Raw genomic sequence first — 25820 nt, forward strand, 5'->3', positions numbered from 1 at the left:
ATGTGTAGATATGTGTTATATTAAAAGAGATTTCATATATACATATGAAAGGACAAATATGAAGAAGTATTCATTAGCGGAATTGCCCAAGGTGTATTGGCTGTTTTCTACTCCTATCTTTGCGCATTGGATAATTTATTCTACTTAATTAGTTCAATGGTAATTTTGTGCTTACACCCTAGGGGTAGCCAGGAGTTAGATGTGTAAGGTTAAAACAGAGACATTAGACTAGAATTAGGGGTGGCAAAATATAATCCGATCCGCTAGCCTGATTCGTGTTCGATCCGTCATAAACAGTTTTGGGTTTGATTTAAACAGGCTCGGGTCGTAAACAGGTCGATCTGTTTAACCTGTTTATTAATTGGGTCAGATACGAGTTTTAGATGTCTGATCCGTTTATCCTGTTTAACCTGTTTATATTTTGATGCCCACAGATTTTTTTTTTTCACTTGCTGGGAGTTTGGGATTGGAGTCTCACCCTTTTTTTTTCGTAAACAGAGTCACAGTGGCACAGAGTCTCTCATTTAACCCTTTTTTTTAGCTCCATCTCCAGCGGAAGATCTTCACGACTCCGTCCCTCCGGCTTCGAGCCCCACCTCCGCCACAAGCAGTGGAAGTTCTCCTCCTTCTTAGTCGGCGATCACCCCTGCCACCTCCGGCCGTCCACGGACCCCTGAAAGCCTCCCTCCTCGGCCTCGATGACCCCAGTGACGCCCTCGGACGCCGCCGACCGGAAATCGAGCAGCGGGGAGAAAGTACCGGGAGAACTCAAGACCTCCGGGAGGGCGGAATCCGAGAGCACAAGGGCGGAGGCAAAGGCTAGGGTTAGGGTTTCGGGCCCTCCCCTCTCTCCGTTCTCCTTCTTCGGCCCTCAAGACCCCGAGCCCACCCTAGCGGCTTACGGTTAGGGTTCGGGCGTCGACGGCGGCGGCGATGAGAAGGTATGAGTTCTGCAGCTCCTCAAGGTTAGGGTCGGGCCCTCCGCCAGAGTCGTTGTCTTGGGTACTGCCGGAGTCGTTGTCGTCGAGCTCGAGGTACCGCTACCGGGCAAAATTTTGAATGGGAGGAAGAGAGTAGGGCGACCCACCAACGGCCGACTCCTTGGAATCCTCGATCATCAGTGGAAGAGAGAGGAGTCGGTCGTTGGCGGGTTGGCGGGTCGGCGGAAGGAAGGGAAGGCGGAGCCGCGGAAGTGGGTTGCGGTAGCGTGAAGAAACTAGGGCTGGCTGCCCCAAATTTTTTTTTTATTAAACGGGTTAAACGGATCGGGTCGGATTACCCGTTTAATAAACAGGTCGGGTTCAGGTTGTAATTTCCTGACCTGTTTAATAAACAGGTCAGGTTCAGGTTTACAATTTTCTAACCCTACCTACATCTGACCCGACCCGTTTATGTCTGATCCGATCCGATTGCCACCCCTAACTAGAATCCAACCAGTTTATTAGAATGGTCAAAATTCAAGGAAGAACCCAATCTTTTTTATTATTATTATTATTTTTGCTTTTAGTATCAACCCCTGTTTATTAAATGAGTAATCTTATTGATTCGTGTAGCTCATTTAATAAAAATGTCAGATTGGGTTAGGTCTGTGATAACAGATTAAATGGGTATTAGATAGATCTCTTAAACAATTTGCAGCGAGTGCTACATGGGTTAAACATGTCTTAAACAATTTAAAATGGGTTTTTAATTAGTAGAGTTGTAACCATGGTGATCCAAATCCAATTATTAAAAGGGTTGCAACAGATTAGATGGGTTAGGACTCAAATCTAATTAATAAATAGGTCAAGTCGGGTCGATCTATCTGCAACCTAAACTTGTGAGCAAACTAGAACCTCCCTATCTTTGGATTCGTTGTTCGGGTTGGCAGGTCAGACATGAATAGACACCCCTAACTCCCTATTCTACATGCAGTGGGTTCTAACTAAATGTAAAATGATCAACTATATAAAAGCCAACTAGCAAAAAGTTCCATATAATAACTAACATATTGAAAACCTTAGTAAATACTTGTATGTTATTTGAGTTGCAAATCCAGAATAACTTATGGTGGCAATAAACAATGTTCCATATAATAACTAACTATTTCAATTAACCCCAAAACAATGTAACGCAGTGAAGTTCTTGCATGATACTAGACGTCCCAACATCGTAGAACGCATGCAAAGGAATTGCAGGTGAACCTATAGTTTACCACATCATCAATGGTTTGCGGTGATTTTTTTTCACTTTCTTTTTTTTTCCTCTCGTAAACTTCATTTCATGTTCCAATTTGATTTCATATTTCAGTAAAACCATGGAAAGGGGATGCCCTTCTTTTCTTCAATCTTCACCCAGATGCTACTCCAAATGAGAAGCCTCCATGCAGTATGTCCTATGATAGAAGGTGAGAAATGGTCAGCAACAAAGTAGGTTCATGTGTAGCCTTCTTTAACTACATTGTGGGAAGCCAAGAGAATTGCACAGATGAGGATTGGAAGTTATCAGATGTGGGATGCTCTTGGAGAATGGAAATGCAGACCTGCCAGATTACTGCAGGAGGAGCTGTAGATGTGGTTTAGCAGCACATTTCCTTTTGAGTTCAGCAAGTCATAAAATACTGCTGTCGAGAATTTATTTGAATTTTTGTGTCTCCATAATACTGGTTCAGCATATCTAGATGATCTATATTGACTTAGAAGTTCTAGGAACAAGATGCGTTAATGAAGGCTGTGGAGGACTTTGGAGTTCCAAGCTGATCATTTATGGTTCCACTGGGAGGCTCCTGTGACTCCGTCCTTTCACAAGCCTGCATGGAGATTAGGGGACAATAGGCTTAGAGGGGTCTATTCAATCCAAACATGTTCCTGAAAGTTGGTGTCAAGTCCATTGCCAAGCTACAATTTCAGCCTCTTCCTGAAAGGAGGCAGGGTAGAAAGGATGCTCATCCAAGTTGGTGATATTCTTTTCCTAGGCTTCCAATGCGATACTAAATTGATCATCCTGTGGTAAGTCCTTTTGTCTATTTTCAAAAATTTCCAATCCTATTTAGCCCATAGTGGTTGGCTCATGAGCACTATTTTTAGCGAGGAGAGTATGTGAGAGAGCATGTGCAGGTGTGTATTTAGTCTTGGTTGTATGTCGGAAAGATCTTAGACCCTTACAGGGCCAAAAATCTTAAGTAATAATTTCTGGTTAATCTTGTTAGAAAAGGTCATGGGTCGCTAAAAATGGTATCAGAGTGAATCTAGCCTACAGTCCATACCTTCCGGTTAACTTTTTTTGGATAAAGGACCAAGAAGTCTGTTTGGATGCTAATAACTTTGGTTTTAGCAATCGAAATCATTAGGATTATGAACAACTTCTCTTCGGAGGCAAATTGGATGTTGAAGTCCATACCCCCCCCCCCCCCCCCCCCAAGAAGGTGGCTTTCCAGTCAGCTCTTAATGTTATATGCGATTTTCCATTCTCTGCAACCTCCTCTCAAGCCACCTTTGAGTCCAGTCCTCCTTGTCATCCTTCTTTCCTCTTCACATATCTTCTTCTGACCTCCAATGAAGGTCGAAACAACAATTTTCCCCTCACCTCATCCTCCACCTGTGCTACTGACAAGCTTCTCATAGCATAACCTTTCTTTCCTGTATAACCTTATCCTACTCTCACCATGAAGAATATAGCAGTGGGATGCAAAAAAGTGTTCTTTAAATACATCAACACACACAACAAACTCCTGTGCATGCCAATAGCTTTATGTAAATTATTTTTTAAGTTGCACAAAAGATCCGTTGATGTTAGGATTCCCCAGTAACTATTTTCACCTTTTTTCTGCTATTCATTATTTTGACACTTTTTCCTTTGCAGATCTTCTAACCTACACTACCGGTCGAAACCATATTTTTCCCTTGCTACCTACATCCTCCACCAATGCTATTGATATGCTTCTCTTAGCATGCACTTCTCTTCTGTGAAACATTATGACACATTCACCTTCACATCATTGTTATTATAGTACTCATAGTCTATTACCATAATTGGCCAAAAGAAAGGTGTAATGATCATATAGGTTTAAATTCAAAACATCACGAGATAAAAACAACCATACTTTTCATAATTCAGACGTTTGAAGGTAGCTCATGTTCCACAAATACCACAGTTCTGCCTGATACTCATAAACATGGGCAGAAACAAGATCGGGGTACCAGATGATTCCCTTTGTCAGATGATTCCTTTGTCTGAAAGCAACTGTTAACATGGAGCATTCTAAGTTGATGGTGTATCATTAAAGGAGAGGTAACTGGGATACAATCTCAGCAACTGTTCCATTATTTCAGATTTACAAGTTCTAGGCATGGCACTGAAAGAATTGAAATTCTGCATGCTAAGAAAACTCCAAAGACACCAAGCATGTAATTTTCTCAAGAGAAGAGGTCAATTGTGAAGTTTTCTTTTAACTTATTGACGATACAGGTGGGAACAAGAAAACAATAATTTCTTAAAAGAAACTTGAAGATGATTGTGTGGTTTCTCTTGGAGAAACCAAGAATATGGATCGAATCTCCAAATAACCTGTGAATATAAATAAAAATGAATAATCCTTTATTTTTTGTAATTCTACTGAAAGAATCTTCAAAGATATCAAACTCCTTCAGTCTTATTTGGTGGCATACTCCACATCCTTTTCTGTTCATCAAAGCTACCAATCACGGCAGACTGTCTCCTATCACCAAGTAAATTTGCAAAATGTCTGTAATATGCTTCTGTGTCAAAATTATTCAATAAACCAACTAATTTTCCATATTTTTTGTTGATGACTATCTGGCCATCCTTGCTTGTATCACCAGCCAAGACACTAATTGGTTTTGTTTGCATTGTCAGGTTTAAATTAGGACCATCAACCAAGAAAACCGCACCAAGGACTTCTCCCAGAAATATTTCCTGCAGATTTGCAAAATTAGCAGATATTAAGCAAGCAGACATGTATAAAAACGAACAAAAAAAAAGAAGAATATGCTATGTAATTTTAAAGAAAAGCATACTGAAACAATTTGGAAGATTTGGCAAGCATATATGCATGTTTCATACTGCTGTATGTTTGGAAAGCTTGAGTCTAATGTATGTTTGGGATAGTAGATAAATTTTCAATTACCATATGGTGGTATGCCTGGTGCCGTTGCTGTAGCTTTTGCATCAATGACAGCAAATGATAGGCAAACTGGGCTTCTGGAGTGTTGCCCGCAAGCTTTAGACTTTTGAGTATACTATTAAAAGAAATCACTTTGCGCTGAGCTCCTAGAGGAATGAGTGTGATCTGAAGATCTGACTCAATGACTTTCTTCGCAGCTACAGGATCAAGAAACATGTTGAATTCGGCATATTTGTTTGAGGGAACTGTGAAGACGTTTCCTTTCTCATCAAGTTCATCAAGGATATATGCCCCTACTACATAAACATTCTGCATATGAAGTGCAAAAATAATGATGTAGAAAATCTTGTCATGCTTGAGTCTTTTGTAGAGAAATAGAAATCTAAAATGATTTAATCAACATAGATTTACATAGAGAGATCTAAAATGTCACCTTGGCCTAGTTTTAGGTCATACTATTAACATTGAGAACAAGAAATGTAACTAACCTGTATAATTGAACTTGCATTTTTATCTGAAAGAACAATGTTGGCTAAGTTAGTAAGAGGTCCATTTGTCAGCACAGTTATCTTATCATTTGGATTAAGTGACCTTGTAATGGACTGCCAAACTTCCATAGCTAGTGGCTGTCTAAGTTTGGGGTGATCAGTATTTCTTGGAGCTCCAAACTTCACAGAATTTTCAGCCGTATACCTGGATGCAGATGAGAAGTTCAGCATGAGATTACCATATTCCGTGCATACAAGAATTTTTTATGTTGTAAACAGTATCGCAAACATATTTATGTGTAATTATGGGAGGAAAAACAAGGCTTATCTCATAGCCAGAACAGCTTAGGAAAACTCAGCCCACTGCTCCCTAACATTCATTAATTTTGCATCAGAGCAGGTTAGTTAAATTCTCATTTGCAAAAATTAATGACTATGTTTACATACATGAATACCACAATGTGTATATGGTCACCATTGTTGTTTATGTGATCCATACGCCGTAGTTTTCATATGAGAATGAATAAAAGACAATGGTCAGTAGTACATTGTGTACAAAATGTTCCAGATTAGGTATCAAGGCCTAAGTTCTACAGGAGTAGTGCCTTGATCATATTGGCTGGATTTTCTATCTATGATATCACAGCTGATTCACACTCTGACAGTACCTTCCAAACCTCTTCAGACGATCATATCAGTTTTACCATTATTTCTTCAATGTACTGAATTTTTTATTTATGTCATCATATATAAATTCCCTATATTGTATCTGCATCAACTAAAAGACAAGAATTCTGGAATTTAACAGTATGTAGTAAATTTTTTACACAAATTTTCTCAGGTGCTCTCATATGGTAGCTATTCACCTTCTTGTCCACTCCACGTTAAACAAAATTCTGTACCATCTACCAGCTTAGGCAACTAAAGACCTAGGCACAGCGGTCTGGCACTATACTCCAATGGAAGGAGAGAAGACCATTCAAGTATTGCAAATCAATATTCTCATATCAGACTTTATATAACATGTCAATGCTAGATTACATATCATGTGTAGTTGGCTTAGAATTTTGATATCCTCCTGCCACCATGATCAAATTATTGGATGTGAAGATGCATGTTATAACATGTGGAAACTGAATGAGCACATGAAGGATGGTATCGTTCTTTCTGGATATGAACAATGGAGACAACTCTCAAAATTCTTTCTAAGACTATCACATTAAGGGATTAGAAGATGCCCTATTTATGCAATTATGTAAACCACACAAAGTAAATAATTACGTGATATATATGCATCAGTGCACTTTTGGTGTGGCTGGTAGCCGACATTGTAAACAGGGAACAGTACAAAAAATTGAATAGTATATTATTTATAAATTTAAATTTGTGAATAAATTTGCACCTTTTGTATCCTTATTAGATTTTTAAATATTGTATATATTTTTCCTGAGGAAGTTTTAAAGATTGTGTAGTCAACTGAAATATGTGCTTCAGAATTATTTCTACATGAACAATTACGGCAACAATATCTAAATCACTGATCTACCATGCACAGCTATGTGAAAGAAGCAAGATGGCAAATAGGTAACAAATGCAAACAAATGCATGTGACTCTAGGACTCATACTAAATAAAGTTAATTTCCATATGAATCCAAATAATTACAGGAGCTGAAGATGAAGTACCTCCTAGGGCTTCTTGGTAGTGTACGAGCAAGTCCATAAAGTGTATCAGAGTCCAGCAATCCACCGCTACCCTGTGGGATAGCCTTGACATACTTGCAGCCAAGACTTGGTGTGCCAAGTGCAGTTACATTACCTAGGCCAACTAGAATGTCATCACGGCCCATCATATGTAACACGTCATAGATGACATCGATCGTTGCAGCATTTGCCCAACCATTGCCACTAACTAATATCCCCTATGGAAAGAAAGGATAACATTACTGAGCAAGGAAATACCAAAACTTAGAAAAACATTTTATTCCAAAAGTATCGGTGGAAGGGATTAGATTCTATAACAACCCAGGACTTCACCCAAGAATGCTAGCCGGAAGGTATTGTTTGGGTTTCTCAGTCTTATATAAGTATCCAAGATCTCTCCAAAGAATAACCGATATGGGACTAAATACATGCTTGCATAGGTCTTCACATATTTTCTCTGGTTAAGCCCTAGCATCCTCGCCAGGAAGGGTCTATGGGACCTAGAGAATATGCTAGGCCTGAAAAATTTATTACAACCTCAATATCCATAATCAAAAATGATCTCATTTAATAACAAGTAACAAACTTGTATAAAATTATAAAATTCATTCATCCAACCAATAACAAGGATGCTCTATCAATTAATCCCTTACCCCTGCGATCTCAACCATAGCAAAGTTTTATGCAACTCTTAAAAAAAGAGGAGTTGTGAGCTTTACAACCCGTAAGAATCTCTGCACATTCACACCAATATAATAATAAAATTTGAAAATAGCAATAAGCAACACCAAAATAAAAATATAAATTATAAAATCTCTTTTTAATCATCCAATATAACTCAATTAAACCAACAAATATCTGCATATACATACATCAAATATCCAGTTTACCAAAACAGATATATCACATCATAACAACAAGTAAAACCTTTTATTCAGCATTGATTTCATGTGTCTTATCATCCATTTCTCGTTAATTCAATTTCAAGTTTAATAGCAATAATCTCCAGTTTTGGACTAACCAAGATTATAACCCAGTCCAAGAGTGCTAAACAAAATTCCATACATAAACCTATGGAGGCTATTCCACGCATAAGCCCGTGAAGGCTATCACATGATGAGGTTAGTCCAAACCGTATCTTATCCATCTGATTTGCATACTATTCTTCTCAAATCACTTTCTATTTACACAATGTATTTCTTACAAATTCAAAGCATCATTGTTCATATAATCATGCCTAATTCAAACCATCTCATACCAAACCAAATTCATCGATGTAAATCTCATGATGCAAATCTTATGATGCAAGTTTCACGATGCAAATCCAGCGGTATAAATCAATAAACATATATACATATATTGGTGATCAAGTATAGAAATTCTTACTAGGTTGTAAAGCTCAAAACTCCTTTTTTTTTCAAAGTTGCATAGTATTTGGCTATGGTTGAGATCCCAGGAGGAAGGGATGAATTGATAGAGCATCCTTGTTACCGGTTGAATGAATGAATTTTATAAGTTTGTACAAGTTTGTTACTTGTTATAAAATAAGATCATTTTTGTTCACGAATATTACGGTTATAATAAATTTTTCAAGCCTAGCATATTTTCTAGGGCCCTGCCCTAGGGAGTGTGCGGCCGTGTCACGAGGCCGATCTAGGTGATAGGTTTGGGGCATGACAGAAGTGGTATCAAAGCTTTTGGTCAATCCAAATGGACTCATACTATAGTGTTCCCTAGTTGACATAGGTCATGCGCCAGATCCGCTCTGCTACCATTTATAACGACCCGGTACCTCACTCAAAAAGGCTGCTCTGAAGGTTTTATTTGGCTTCCTTAGTCCTGTATAAGTACCCAATATCTCTCAAGTGAATCACCTATGTAGGACTAAATACAAGCCCACACAGGTCCTCACAAATTCATTGTTAAGTTCCAAAATTAAAGCAAGAAAAACTAAGTTCTAAAGCAGCATATAGTGAACATCTCATTTTCTAGGACTATATGCCTCTTAGAGTCAACTGCATTAGCTGATTAACATATGACTACCTTCAGGTCTATTATTTCAACAGGTACTTTTAGAAGATATATAAGGGCAAGAAAGTCTCCTGCACTCATGTCCATGTCATACACAACAGGCTTTCCCAAACTTCGATTTGTAAAATCTGGCCTGTAGAGTATCTCCCTGTAATATGGAAACTGTCTGCTAATGTTAAAACGCCCAGATTGCGGATGAAGATTTAGAACCTGCATCTCACAACGACAGCAATTATTTTTATGTCCATGTTATTTTACTAAAACTCAAGTGATGGACCAGTTAAAAAAAGAAAAGGATGCTGCAATATAAAATATTTCTTACTTAAAGAAGAAACTGGATAAATAAACATATAATACACAAACATTAAAAAAACATTCATATTCTTTCAAGCATGGATGAAAGATACAAGTCTGGTCTCAATGGGATTTGAAAATGTCAGGTTGTTGGTGCATTGAACAACAAGAGAAAAACATGACAACGTAATGTTAAGGATAGAGACAAGAAAATGGTATCATCAACTGTCGCAAAAGGCAATATCATTGTGCAGCATTTAGATGTTCCTACATTTAGATAAATGCTATTTACCAGACAATAGTTTCCTTGCCATCTGTGTTGAAGATCAGAATATCAGTGATGCAATTACGATGCTGTAGCTTTTATTATTCATGTTGCCCTGAATTAGAATGTTTGGGATCTAGGTGTATGCATCAGAGTCAATAATCAGCTCCCAAGCATAGAGGCATCCTTGTAAATGGGTCACTAACTTAATAAAGAATCTGACTGGGACTGAGATGCTTGTCATGGAAACATAACTAGTGCCCTCCTATTACCCTTCTCTCTCTCTCCCCCCCCCCCCCCCCCAACACCTTTTTTCTTCTTCTCCTTCATTTACATATATTCTTTATTTTGATGCAAACAAATATTCTTTTTTGAGGAAAATCTTAGGCACTTGATACCTAACCCATTTTCATTAAGCTGATTAAAGACATAAAAAAGAGTATTACAAAATAAAACAACATAAAGAAAATGAGATTACAACTATACTCCCACCTCCCTTAACCTACACCTTCAGTGAATAAGATCCAACTTCTTGAATACACCTTCTGTCACTTTTTCACGTCTAGGACTGCCCCTGGAACCATTCTCTTAACCACATCTTTATTAATTTGATAAAACAAAAAACCGTGAAAATCTCTACTAGCCAACTTCCTATAGTGTTGTAGAGATCTCTTCTAGCTTGGTTTCCATTTCTGCTGCAATTGGCAACCCTTCTACCAACAACAACAAACTGACCTAATCAATAAATTCAAAAATTATACTGCAGAGGACAAGGACACACTTGAGCCTACTATGTCTCAAGGACAAGAGGCTCATTTTGCAAAACACTACCAACATCGAAAGTCAAAGCCTCATCTCGACTGAACAAGGCATGGGAAAACCTGCCAAAAAATAATAAAGCAACACATTACTTTCTATTGACTATCAAGAAAATTCTACGTCCTTAAAGGAGTTTCAAACAAACCCAACTGCAAACGAGACCTCTGTAAACCCTAGGTAGACTAAGTTCACTACCACCATCTTTTGTTTGCAAACTTCCACTCTACCAGGGTCTTCTCCAATGTTTGAAGGTTCTCTGGTGTGATTGTGATGTTTTCTTCTAAAATTAAATGGCCACACTTTTTTCCAATCTGCCTCAATTCCTCCTTGCTCATACTAGCCATAAGCAACTCATCATCCAACCTCTTATGCGGTTCCAATTTCCTTTTGCACTATGCACATCCACTTCACCAATATTAGCCACGTGTGCCTAGGCAGCCTAGCACTTCTTTCAATATAAGCCACTTTTGCTTTGTCGACATGTGAAGCTTTAACTGCATCTTCAAAGTAGGAAAGAAAGAAAGACGATTAAGAGGATTCATACATACAAGCAAGCGTTACCTGAAAAGGGCAAGATTTTTTTTATAGGGCCACCTCCACAAACACCAGAGACTCTTTAGAGAGAGAGCACAACAGTTTGACCAAACCTCCAATCTTCGAAGTATTTTCAAAACAAAATAAACAAGGTTTTATTTTAAATAAAAAACAGCCAGCTGTTGTGGTGGTTGGTTGGCAGGTGTATTTCTAATGTATCTTTGTTGGGATGTGTCCAATGGAGATGCACACATTTCCGAAGAAACTGCACATTCCCCTTGCATACGTGATTTGGGGGGGGTGAATAGAGCCTCAAGAAAGGTTGCAGCGCTACACGCTTTGAAGCCATCACAAAGCATATTTCCAATTTAATTTTTCTTACCCTTTGCTCCAACACATAGGAAGCTCTAAAGGTTCTTTATTCAAAAAGGAAGTTAATGACCAGTCCTTCTATGGAACGAAGTCCAACAGAAAGTTTCTGTTGACCAGTCTTTTAACATCCAGTCCACCTTGTGAAGTTATTTTAGTGGCTGGTCTCCCTCAAGCATACAGGCCATGGTTGTCATTGTCTAGTGGCAACAGATGGGAGAGGGGTCGGAAATTAAAGGACTGGTAAATAGGCCCTTCTCCTTACATGCAGGTCCATGGAGGAACCGCATGTTAAATTACTGTTATTCAAATTCAAACTTATTGAGAATTGGTCCAAAATAAACTTATTGGGTGCAACATGGTATTAGAGCATAAGTTGATCTAATAATTTGATTGTGCTGCTCTTCATCTCTTTATTTACATGTTTGCTTCCTAAGATTTTATGCTCGTTTCGTTGAAGTATGAAACTTCAATATTAATATAATTATCCTTCATGTTAGGTCAATTGCCTTAGTATTCTTGTTTATTTTCTTTGAGAAGCTAAGGCAGGCTGCTGATGGGTAAATGAAGATCATTCAGTCCTGAAAATTATTGACTGTAATTTTTCATTTAGTGGAGACTTGATCATGGAGTAATAATCATGTGTCGGTGGCAAGTGAAAGCATTCAGGAGGCAGTCTATGTCCTTCTGATGACTAAGCTTTCCTTGTTAGTGCATAGATGAAGATGTGTTTTTTCAACTATTAAATGCACATTTCATCGCTAGCTTGTTCCAGTAGTATGGATACAAAGATCATGTCAGATGTTGTATGACTGTGACACTGAAAATAATTATATTAACCAAGTGTATATTGATAATGCAAAAGACAATATGATCCATGTGTTTAACATGAAGTATGGTCATGTCCCTTGACTAATTGTCAATCAACAAATAAGATGCTCATTAACATAATTCTATATGTAGTATGGATAACAGATGGTCAGAAACACTTACATCTAGAAAACTTTTGAAAAATTCTCGGTCTAGCGGACTGTGAACATCTTGATTAGGTTTTGCTATCTTTGCAACAAGAACATGGACACCTTCTGAGCCAGTTACTTCCTTGGTGTATCCATCCTGATTGCATTATTTCAGATCATAAATTAGCATGCATAACTTTCTCATATCCTCTCTCTCTAAAAAGAAAAGGAAAGAAAAAATTACTAATAAATGGTTATTAGATTTTCAAGCATAAATAGATGAAATATATAATATTACAAAGATATATTATAGTATAAGTATCGAATATGGCATCATATGCAATCTAATCTACAACATGCTCCAAGAATGACTTTCTATGCTTTAACACTGCATCCTTTCCTAGTTTCTATCTGGCGCTTATTGTGATGATTCAGAATAAACACATTGATTTACTCGTTTCTCTTAGTTATATTAAACATCCACGAAATATAACATTTAATCAAGTTCCTATTAATATTTTAAATACCTTGCATTTCCCTTTATCACTTCCAGGCACAAAGCAAAATGGATCTTGAAGTCCAGTCTGAACATGACCACTATGTACTCCATGTTTCTGTAAACTGAACTTTGGAATTGCACGTCCATCAAAAAAGGGGTTTGAGCCATCATGTATACCATATGGTTTATTTGAAGTTACTACAGTTAGATTTAGATATTCCATCTCAGCAAATTCATTTTCACCATTAAAGTTGTCGGCATTGCGCATGATTGATACAGCTATACCAGCAGTAAACGAGTCCCACATAAAAAAACTCTGCACAAAGACCAGGATAACAAGACTTTTCAATCAGTAAAGACAATAGCAGGCATGAAATTAAACCATTGAACAAATTCTAAGGCAGTACATTCAAGATATCGCATATTTCTTACTGGTTATGTTTTAATGAAGTCAAACCAATTATAAAGCTCTAGTAATTAGAATTTACCGTGTAAAATTGATTATCTGGCCAAGTATCATGTATAATCTTTAAAGACTGAAAACAGTATTGTGCCTCATATGTATCCTGCCGTTGTTGGAATGCCATAAAGAACTGCTTATTTATGGGAATGGTGTTGGTTGCATCAAGTGGGACAAGGGTGATTGGAATGCCAGAATGGAACACCTGCAACAACGGAAACAAATCAAAGATCTGCATATGCTTCATGTACCAACTACGAAATAACAATGTATGATGTAAGTGGAGGATACAAAGAAAATGAAAAGCATTCCACAACATTTTTCAAATTAGGTGTTTTATTTCCAGATTATTGCAAAATTTTTGAACTTCCTTGTTCTAAAAAGCATAATTTTTTCCCTGAACTCAGGAAGCAAGACCAATATTACATAAAACTGTTGTTTTCATTTTACCTTGTAAATGCAACATAGAAGCATCTGCTAAAGACAGCATCTTGCAAATTTATATCAATGATTGCTTACCTCCTTCATATCTCCATTATAAAGCTAATGATTTTCCACATAAGAAATTTGCTATAAACTATTTGCAGCCTATATTGTATTAGCGTTCATTAAATAGCACTCTAATATCACTGTCATGTTTAAGATAATTCTGCTGTTATTTGAAAAGCATTCCAACTGTCAGCAAGTCAACCAGACTCCACATGCTATACTTATCAACAAGTGGAGAGTTTGAGGGAATGACAAAGGCATTGCACCCCTTATCAACAGGTGAAAGTAAAAATAAAGATGACACAAGCACCATAAGATATGCACAGACATGGACCACGACAATAACACATGCTTAAGAATTCCTATAAACAAGGAGCATCAAATGTGTACTGACCACTAACACAAAATTTTAGCAAGAATACCAAGTCTGTTCTGTTACTTAAGGAACATGAGTCATGAAGATGTTTGAACTGCTTCCATTCACTACTAACTGATCGTGGTCAATATATGCTACTAAGTGGTGAGGTGATCTGGAAATAATAATGTCACAATACATAGCATATGGAGGTAACTAAGCACATATCAAGATCAAAATAGTATTTTATATTTTGGCATCAAACATCAAAACTCCTAAATCTCCTAGAGTATTATATTCAGAACATTTGCAAAGATAAATTTGGCTATGTGATGTCAGACTTCTTGAAGTTAGTGAACTACAACATTGATAAGATTTAATGGGAAGACAGTTTGACACTTGAACTCCAATTTGCAATACATATGAGGTGTGTTCACTCGGGTGGGCGATGGAAACTGTATTCTGGAAGTATTCCAGAAGTACGTTGCAAGTATCTGGATGTATCCCAGAAGTATCTGAGCCTCAATTTTAGATATAAAATAATCAGGACACCTTTTTTCCAGTATCTGGCATGTATTATGGATGTATCACACCCATATTCATATCCATACATATCGGATACTGCCACAGCACCTGTTTTGGTGTAGGCGTGCTTCCTAGATTGCGAAGGTCATAATTCTAGAGAAAAAAGGAATTGGAACCAGATTTTTTGGCCCTGGAAACAGAAGTTCTGTTATCCTAGCTGTCTTTTTTGTTCTGTTTCCCTCCATAACGATTTCTCACAACCCTCATTTCATACTGAATTTTGTCTATAAGTGCAACTCAAGATTTTTAACAATGATGTTGTTAGCCTTCTGAATGTTGTCTCTTCTTCTCCTTGCTTATTCGATGTCCAGAATCTACAATGCTTTTGCCAACTCTCTTTTTGATAATTACTTCAGAGTCTGAACAAATGATGGGTCATTTGATAAGTGTTGGCAATAACAAAATCTAGCACCACACTCCTCCTGTTAAAGCTATGAAGTGCTCCTGTTATTTTGCAGCATATGCACATTTCTTTTTTAATAAAAGAATAGGTGGTGCACATCAATTCATCTCCCAAAACATTGAAATGAAAACATCAACTATACAACTATTCAAAACAAAAGCAACTTAAAAGTATAATCATTGCACATTTATTGAACCTAGAACTAGATTTTTCTTTTTTTGTGGGGAGGGAGGGGCCTACATACGGTGATCGTAGCCAAAACTATGGTTTCCTCTGCTGTGTTGGGCAGTTGGCTTTTCTGTACAACTCCTCATTAGAGGGTAATAGTTAATCTTTTACAATTTTCAGAATTCCTTGGCATGTTAATTCAGTGGAACACGTTATCCTTAAGCACATGTTCCTCTAACAAGGTACTGCATTTTACTAATCATGCATGATCTACGATCCCATTTACATATACATCTTTAGTATATAGAAGCTCACTTCTATTGTCAACACAGCTCCATCTCTTCATATGAATGAATTGTGATACACCTTCTTCCCGAGAGAGAGAGAGAGAGAGAGAGAGAGAGAGTCGTGATGCATCTTAATGAAACATTTAGAACCATTATCTGGTCTACTTCCAATACCTTAGATAACATAAACCGCTTTTTATTCAATCATGAAATCTTACAAGTTATCCCAACAATTCTTATTACCCATGTCAATCAAGCTTATAATCGATGGTAAGCATAATAGAAAAGGGTATAAAGCAGAACTGAGTAGATTAGTAGGGCCACCACAACCAAAGTTTTCCAAGCATGAATTATGTTCTCAAAATGGCTCATAGATGATCTTCATTAATATTTATCCAACCACCTATGTACATTCCAATTTTTTCACCAAATCAGTTAAAACAATCTGCATAGGCATGGTTCTTCCCAAAAAAAAAGATACAAAAGCACGAGCATCTTGTCCGGCCAAATATTTTGATTAATTGCATAAGTAGATGAGCATTCATTGGCATGCAGTTATAACAATCAATCTGACTGTTTTGTCATCAACAAAAAGAATGTATAGTACTGGCAAATGGAAGCAAGAAATTGCAGCAGCCACCTATGCACATGTACCAACCTTGAGTGAAAAAACAAAAGCTTAGAATGTTGAAATATGAATATGCACCAAAAGGAAGTAGGTAGACGAAACATGGAAAAAGGAAACTTTGCTGATGCAGTTAGCTCTTTGTGGCAATGGTGTTTAATTATTCATGTGTAAGTCCAGAGATTCATATTGCACTGCTATTAATATACCTGATATGCAGAAAAAGGATCTACGAATATATTGAACTCTGCATATGGATTGCTATTGCAGGCATCAAACAGGTTACCAAGATCACCACATTGCTGAGGAATGCAGGAGGTGCTGGAATTTTTGGGGCGAGGGACTTTTGACCTTACCCCACCGCCCATAATATAAATATGCTGGATATTTTTTTTCAAATGTGGATTTGTCATCAGAAAGAGAGCAAAGTTTGTGTGTGATCCAATGAGAAATACAGTAGTGGGGCCTGCGGATATTGTATCAATCATCACTCGTTGTGCTGTGGGTTGATGTAGAGGAATATATCTCCTGTCACCCTGTTTTCAATGCAAAAGTTTCAAACAGATACTATAAAAGACTGAAATAAAATAAAACAGAATTCATTGTTATCTCCTATAAAAATTCTAGAAATAGCAACTGAAAGAATTTGGTGCTGCAACCTGAAGCTTGAACAGATTAAAACACAGAGAACAGGTGACCACAGCAAAGAAGAAAGGAAATCTATCAATCTTCAACATAACAAGAGTACTTTCAAAACTTGAAAATTGTCCAAATTCACAATGCAATATACACAAGCCTGAAAACGCAAAGAGTGCCAAACAATTGATCATAGAATAAATGCACACCAAGGAAATAATTGTTAACATACTAGGAGCTGTTACCCTCTCTTTGTTACTCATTGAAGCCTTTGTGTCACCCGTTATGTCCGTGCCTTCCTAAAGCATTGCCAAAATCCGTCAACCACTCAAAAGTTTTCATGATATCTAGCAAAACTGTTGTAATCATTATCTTCTTCTTCTTCCAATTAACATTGCAATATGTTCAGAATTTAAAAGGAAGCTCCCTGCATTAATTAGTCAGTCTTTCTGAAAGTGAATAATGACAAAAATAACTACTTTGTCCATCACCAGCTGCAAGTAAAACTACCTTCCACAAGATTTGCTTCCAAACTATTCTGCAAAAGCATAGACTCTGCTTTATGCACTAGTTTTCTTGTTTTAACTATGCAACTTCTGTGTGATTTTCTTGAACTTTTTGACCAGTAATTGACATATCACTTAGTACTTTGCCATCTTTTCTACTCTAAAATGCATTTAATTTTGGTACTACATTTCCATTTTAATCCAAACATTCAAATTCAATGAACTATGTCAACAAACAGTTAGTACCCCTCACAATCCTATTGTCATCATTGCATCCAGACATTAGAAGTGGAGTACCAAGAATCTATATTTAGACAAATTTGTAACAATTAGTCTTAAGGAGGCCAAGATCAACATGCCACAACTCTATCCCATAATCGGGTCGAGAAGATAACTTGTCCATTAGTCCAAGAAATTGGAGAGTGGGTGTGGAACTATGGCATGAGGATCATGAAATTTCCAGGACCTATAAGAACAGGTTAAGTCACTCTTATCTAAGGAAACATCTACATGGAGGTGTTTTCACCTGGGGAAACATTTATGAAATGAATCAATGGGTAGCTCCCATCTTTTCTCAAACATCTGATGAAACATCTAGTTTGAGGTGTAATGCGTTTGAGCTATTGGAATCTGAAGGCCATTGGAGAAGACGAGAGAAACAAGTCATTCGAGAAAAGAAAAGACATTGGAGAAAAATAGGCTTCTCATCTCATAGGGTTCCCTTGGAGCTCTTGGGGGTTGCTTTGCGAATGAAACAAGTTCATCCTTTAGGGGTCTTCAGTGTATCCTGTATTTCCCAAAGAAAGTGATCCGAAAAAATGCTTGCTAAATCGTTATGCATCGGTTTCGAGATGGCATTTACCCCTCGTAACTTCTAATCCCCACTTCTACCTTGCACTGCCCTCCCGTGGATTTAGGCTGTGAATTTCGCAAATCTCATAATTCTTGTCTCCATTTGTGATTTTCTGTTCTCTCTTCCGTTTGGTTATTGCTCCGGCCATTTCGCCAATCCAGGAGAAACTTAGGGTTTACGAATTAAGCAGCGGTCCAAGCGAGTTCGCATTAAATTTTTCTAACATTTAAGGCACTGTTTGGATGGGGATCGCGGTCGTATCTTTCGCGCGAAAGAAGGATTCATCTTCCTTCGCTCGAATTTACCGTTGGATCACCCACCGCGCAGATCTTAATCCATCTGATCTCTGTCATGATCCAACAGTGATTCTCGTGAAGGAAGGTGAATTCGTCCCGTTTGGATGGAGGTATCCGTGGAACGGAGTAGTCCGCAGTTGAAGGTATTTCTGTTCCACTATTTTTGAGAACTTGTTTCGATTATTCTATAAGAATGGACTAAAAATTCTATAAAATTCATAGATTAGAATGCCTATTTAAGCATAACTCTATCATCTAAATATCTTCCAGCCCAAATACTATATATATAAAAAAATCTATGAAATATTTTTTTTTGGTGGAATAAACAAATATAAAGTTCATTATATACACTTTATTTTCTATGCTTGTCCACCCAACCAAAGTATCTATCACAATGAATAAAAGAAATGAAAAAGTAGCACACGACCGTCATACAAAACTAAATATGCTCAGCTTTGGCCAAAACTCTATAACTGGTAATTTTTTTAAAAAAAAATAGGTGCTTCCGCCAAATTTGAAACATTTTGCAGGATTAATTATGGAATTTTGAGCATATTTTGAACCATGTTCGGTCATTATAGATATGTGATTTCTCAAAGCTAAGGAAGTAAGATTTGAATGAGAAACAAACAATTCTCATCATTGGATGAGGGTAATTTGTCAAAGGTGAGTTCATTCTGGCCATAAGGAATGGGCCTCTTTAGGAAGAAGATGGCTTCAATTTGAGTCTTCTAAGTTGTATCTTATGTCGGCATCAAGGTGTTTAATTTTTTTTAAAAAAATAAATTATATCTTATTTTCTTTATTATTATTTTTGAATAATATCAAGGAATCAAACTGTAGACTTTCCAAAAGGCAAGCTCTTAAAAGAAAGTCCAAGAATTGTTTTTCTATTATCACAGGTGCATAGTTGATTAGATGATAAAGAAAATGAGGCTTAAGCATAAGAATGTTGTTATTTAATTGTGATATGCCAGTTTTAAATGGTTGGGTCTAACCAGCCAAGAGTCGCTAAGCAGAGCACAAATTGGGTTTTGGGAAAAAGGTTTAATACCATCTCCTTAGGCTAGGGGCTCAAACTCGGCTTTCACTCGGCTTTGAGCTTCGGGCCGGGCCTCAAACTTTTTAGCCATTTTTCTATTTTTTTTAAAATACAAAACTACTTATATACTTCAAAAAATACTAAACATGAATAACTAAATATTTGCAATATCAATTTCAATACTCAATATCTAAAATAATATATTCTAAGATTCTAGATCTTCTTCATTAAGTTCAAATGTCGATTAAACCTAAGGTTTAATTATAAAAATCTAGAGTTAAAAAATTTCAAGTTAGACCGAGCTTTAATTCTCAGGCTAAGTCCGACCTAGTTAATAAATAGGCTAATTTTGTAGGTCCCAACCTGGCTTGCCAGACCTAAAACCTTAGCCCAAGTTTGCCCAAAGGGCTTTGGGATTGAGTGCTACAGGTGGCCCATGGACATCCATCTCTGTATTATTCTGACCTTATCCCCCATTTCCCTTCTAGATATATATATATATATATATATATATATATATAGAGAGAGAGAGAGAGAGAGAGAGAGAGAGAGAGAGAGAGAAAGAGAGAGAGAGAGAGAGAGAGAGAGAGAGAGAGAGAGAGAGAGACTCAGCAAGAATGGGATGAGTATCTGGTGAAGAAACAAGAAAATAGGATGAGCAGCTGGTGAAAAACAAGAAACTTGAGAAGTGACAAGAATGAAGTGAGAGAAAAGGAGCTGATCTATGGAGAGCATTTCTAATGGCTGCAACCTTCTCTTTCCCCTCCTATCACTACTGAATGTTGCTACACTCACTCTCATGTAGGCCAAAAACACCTACCATGGCATGAACCACACAAATTCAGGCCCCAACAATGAGTACATACAAACCATTGCTTTGTTCCTACAACTTCTAGCCATTTTTGGTGTATAATAACTTGATGTCCTGATAAAATATGTTCAGCAGTGTCTCTTTAAGCTCTACCCCTACAAACAAATACTTACTGTGGACTTACTAAGGACCTGTCCATTCATATTATGCCTAATTCCTTTCCTTCATAGATATATCACAACTCTTTTGCCAATACTAAGTTGTCGCATTGACCGCCATATAATCATACTATACCAACAAATCTTTTGGGCGCAACTCCATATCAAAAAGCCTGAAAGTTTTGAACCAGTTGGAGACAGGCAGCTTACAAAACACTCCCTGACAAATGGAACTTCAGACAAGGCCCTAGCAATACTTCTTTTAAAGAAATAACCAATATTGGATATTCTACATAAAGTAAGAGATGTGAAAATAATTGTGTCACAACTCAAGACCTCATCTAAAATGACTAGTGGAAAAGTATTATTTAAGTTTCTTAATCTTATAAAAGTATCCAAGATCTACGCAGCAAATAACCGATGTGGAACTAAACACACGCCTGCATAGGTCCTCACATACTCTCCCCATTTAAGCCCTGACATCCTCGTCAGGCTAAAAGTTCAAATCCATTCAAATCTAATCACAAATATCATGAACGACTCGTGGTTAGCCCCAATGGATCTGTGTTGCAATGTTTTCTAGTCTATATAGGTTATGGGCCGAATCCGATCTGATCTCACCTAAAATAGCTAGCCAGAAGGCATTATTTGGGTTCCTTAATCTTACATAAGTACCTAAGATCTATTTAGTGAATGACCGATGTAGGATTAAATACATGCCTGCATGGGTTCTTACAAATTGACAGTATATATCAGCCAGCATTATACCTGTGGAAGAAAACTTTTGCGGATGCCACGATTGGTGTCGATATATAGTCGTCCACCAACTCCTGTTGGAATAGCTTGCCTATAACGACAATCTCCTGCTGTTGACATGCCCTGATATAGACTTACATATTAACAACATCCAGAAATCTGAACAAGAAACAATTATAAGTGCAGGAGAAATACACGCAGCATCATTTTGCAAACTTGATTTATCCCATGCAAGTGTTGGATTGGATGGCCAAATAACCCCTGAGGCAATGGTCAAAGAACCTTGCATGATGTATTTTATTCTTTCATAATTATATGAATATTTATTATTTAAAGGACTAAATAAAATGAGAAGTGTTTGTTTGATCAAGTTGGCATTTATAGGGTTTAACATGGTCAAACAAACCATCGTTAAGTGCTTGCACTTAATATGGAAGAGTGCTCGTAACTAGAGAGTTTGTGGGAGATAAAAGTATAACAACCCAAGACTTCACCCAAAATAGCTAGCCAGAAGGTATTATTTGGATTCCTTAATCCTATATAAGTACCCAAAATCTACCCAGCAAATAACCAATATGGGACTAAGTATACACCCGCACGGTCTTGACATACTCCCTCCTATCCAAGTCCTGACATCCCCATTAGGCTAAAGGTTTAAATTCATTCAAATCTAATTATAAACACCATGATCGCTCGTGATCAACCCCAATAGATCCGTGTTACAGTGTCCTCTAGTCCATATATGTTATGGGTCAGATCCGCTCTGATACTATTTGTAACAACTCAGAATCTCACCCAAAATGGCTAATTGAAAGGTATGATTTGGGTTCCTTGATCATGATAAGTACCCAAGATCAACCTAGTGAATATTCAATATGGGACTATATAAACACACGCCTGCACAGATCTTAACAAAGAAAGCAAAATATGATGCGGAGTAGCGCTCAAAAACTTTAATATTATAAATCTAAGAGAGAAAAACCTAGAGCCATCCAACCACAAAAATCCTGCAATCTTCCTCTTCCGTTGTATTTTTCCTATGAATTATTTCTCAAAGGTTGTTTCACACAGAATGCATTGTTTAGAAACCATGCAAGCAAAGGCATCTTGGTCTACCCATCTAAATCTCAAGGATGTCAAGTTAAAAGATTGCAAGCTTCTTCATACCTGTTCAATTATAGGGAGATAACCACCAACATTTGGTAGTATGGTACCATTATCTAATATCCCACCTTCACCACCAACTCCGACAAGGATGTCATCACGATTCATCATGTAAAGAATATCGTATATTTGATTAACAGCATGACCAGCATCAACCCATGCATTTGCACTAATAGTAATCGCCTGCAGTAAAAAAGAAATATATAAGGAATGATATCAGAAGGCAAATTTGAACAAAGTTGTATACTTTTGTTGAACTGCCCTCCTTTATTCCAAAAGGAAGTATGGCATCACAGAATCTTCCAATATGGTTAAAGATTGACACTTTGGAGGGGAACTTGCATGCAAAAAGTTGATTTATAAGGGTTTTTTTTATAAAAAAAAAAAGTTGATGGCACTTACAAATATAGGAGCAATTCCCACACACACACACACACACACACACACAGAGAGAGAGAGAGAGTAATTCAACTGCACTGCATTATTTAGAGAATAATGTCTAAGCTTTTTCAATGTAGGATCTTCGACAACTTATATATGCTACTTAAATGTATTTTAAATTATATCAGCATATTTACCATTTGCCATCCAAATAAGCCATTTTTATCTTTTATTTTTTTTTCCTTCCCTCTGTGTCAAACCGATCTATATTACTTAACAAAGAAATTTTATCATAATCTCTCTTTTTGTGTTTTTCACATAAAAATTACCTCAAAAAAGATAATTGTAAATCCTTCTCGCAACTATCTAGGAATAGCTTATTGACACATTTTCCGCTACCCTGGGTAGGACCAAGCCATTGATTCTGCTTAATGCTAGACCTTCGGGGCATGTTTTTAAACCCCAACGAAACATCCTGTAGATACCGGGACAGGTTACCATCCCAAGTGTCGGGACTGGACTGTCCCACCATAATCCCACTATCTCAATTGGCGCGTCTTAGGACATCCCTATCCCAAGTGTGCAGCACATCAAAACCTTGCTTGAGAGATTCTTTGGGGTCATCTCATGCACTGTTATTATTGTTTATATAACTATTGTGGGATATTTAACAGATGAATGCATCTTCCACTCTGTAAATCTTATTATCCTTCCTATAATCATTTTTGTTATAATTATATAGATAACAGGTAGGCGTGATATTGTTTTAATAGCTTCCACCATATCCTATTTATGTTTGAGCACTGGTTGCACAAGATTAGCCTGAGAGTGATGAGAGAAAAATTGTTCAGAAAGCATATTAAGAATTAAAGATTCTAAACACTGAAATTTGTATCTTATCTCGGTCGTGCAATTAAAATGCGCAAAAATAAACAACAATTTCCAAAAAAAAAAAAATCTGGTAGTAAAGAATGATCGTCGCACCACATTGCACAAAGAGCAGGACAAACCTGAGAATAGCATTAAAGCTACAAACAAGAAGAATTCCTCTAGGGCATGATATAAGAACCAATAAAGGCATAACCAGGATTGGATTTGCAAAGTGGGAGAAGCATACTCAGAAGGTAAAGGTGATGACTGTATGATAGAAATCTTAGCCCACTTTCTCTAGCATCACTGTCATTTGTCCAGATACAAGCATATATCTTTAAGAAAATATCAGGAAATTAAAACTCAATGAAGTTACATATAGAAAACCAAGAAAATACCGAAACATCTATACCCTAAATCCTGGGAACAATTAGATCTATCTAACAATCCTATTGCAGACATCCCCTGCAATGGAGAACGTTTCATGTAGTCACATGAATGAACTGTGCACCGATGAACTTACATTTAAATTACTTTCAGAAGAGCAACTTGATTAAAACTGAAATCTGGTTGAGCAATATTAGGATTTCAGCTAGCAAGATCCTTGAACCTCATCATCGAAATAAAGGAAAATATCGCTACGCAGAACACCTTAACTACAAAGAGAGCAGCAAATAAATTTTATCTAGCAGGTGACTAAACATGAATTTACAAGTGTAAAACAGATGATCACTACCAAAAATTAACCCACTGTTTGGAGAAATCAACCTCTAATACAGAAAAGTTGATGACCCTATTGTTCGATTTGATCTATTTAGAACCTATCTGGATGTGGTCCACACTAACACATCACAAGAATTTTGTTTATTTACATTTTAATTTGGAATCTCCATTTAGATAAAGGCTTCTGATATGGTGATAGGATATGAATGTCCTTGTTATAATAAGGGATAAATTCCCTTTCTTACCTTATAGTAGAAGTGTAGGAGATAACATTTTTGATACCCCAGAACTGCCTCTGATGGGTGAGGCATGTTATAAAAGGATATCCGACGAACTTGGTTCCCAACTCATCCGAGAATGCTTGCGATGTACTTTTTATAGTAATTGCATGGCTTCACCTTCCTATGAGTCATCCCTTAAAGTTTATGCCTATAAGATCGAAATCTGACTCACATTCTAAAGTGTCAAAACATGCAATATGAAATCTGATCACATTCTCAAGCGTCGAATTAAGAAACCCTGTTAAGCACAAATCGTTAGAACCTCAATACAATACGTGAAGGAGAAAAACTTGAAGTGCAATCTTGGAACCAGTAAACAAGAATACAACCAAGAATACACCATCAAAAAATCAAGTAGCACTGAGCTGCACAAATCAAACCTTGAGATCAAACTCTGATCGATTCTGCTTCAACAGATAGAAAAGAGCAAATATATCATCAGTGTCAACGTCGGTATCCAAAAGAATCCTCCGAGGCTCAGCATCCACCATTACAGAGCCTATCAACCCAAGAAAGCCCAGCAGAGCAACAAGCATGCAGAACACTCTCTCAGCCATCCTATCCATTCCCATCACCTCCCAAACCTCAGCTTCCCTTCCTCTCTACAGAGCAAGCAAATAGAATAACCGCAACAGACCAATCGCCAGTTCCAAAGTCAAAGGATCACCACCAGGCTTTCTGCTTATAGACTTATGAGACAGAGAGACAGAGACTGAAGGAGGAGGAATTGGGACTGCCAGTATAAAGATTTGTCCGTTTAGAAGAGGAAAACAAAATCCTATGACCAATAGGTGTTTAGGGTCAATAATTCTGAAATGAGTATTGATATTTACTAAAGATTATCCATTAAAAGTCATAAAAGATGGCTCGGGGAATTCAATGGAGATGG

General features: G+C 37.2%; 1 protein-coding gene across 4 annotated transcripts; it reads right to left on the bottom strand.

The window, feature by feature from the left end:
- Window positions 1–4402: 4402 nt before the first annotated feature.
- Window positions 4403–25731, bottom strand: LOC103721032 (nucleoside hydrolase 3-like). Of its 4 annotated transcripts, none has more exons than XM_088713310.2 (12): window positions 25312–25721; window positions 22680–22859; window positions 21525–21635; window positions 16664–16990; window positions 13571–13747; window positions 13111–13398; window positions 12618–12740; window positions 9356–9553; window positions 7295–7530; window positions 5611–5815; window positions 5126–5431; window positions 4403–4914 (listed from the first exon to the last, which is right to left on the bottom strand). In XM_088713310.2, exons 1-12 carry the CDS (start codon window positions 25501–25503, stop codon window positions 4615–4617), a joined length of 2643 nt encoding a protein of 880 aa, XP_088569436.2. In that variant the 5' UTR covers window positions 25504–25721; the 3' UTR covers window positions 4403–4614. The 4 variants fall into 4 exon arrangements, with proteins under 4 accessions (XP_088569436.2, XP_088569437.2, XP_026665801.3 ...); XM_088713312.2 differs by lacking the exon at window positions 4403–4914 and having other exon boundaries at window positions 5322–5431; window positions 5611–5636; window positions 5714–5815; window positions 25312–25723; XM_088713311.2 differs by lacking the exon at window positions 13111–13398 and having other exon boundaries at window positions 25312–25731.
- Between the last annotated feature and the right edge of the window lie 89 nt (window positions 25732–25820).

This window comes from Phoenix dactylifera, chromosome 17 (genome assembly GCF_051530095.1).
Source record: "Phoenix dactylifera cultivar Ajwa chromosome 17, Ajwa_hap1_PhDact_Kaust_v1.1, whole genome shotgun sequence".
Classification (NCBI taxonomy): Eukaryota; Viridiplantae; Streptophyta; class Magnoliopsida; order Arecales; family Arecaceae; genus Phoenix; species Phoenix dactylifera.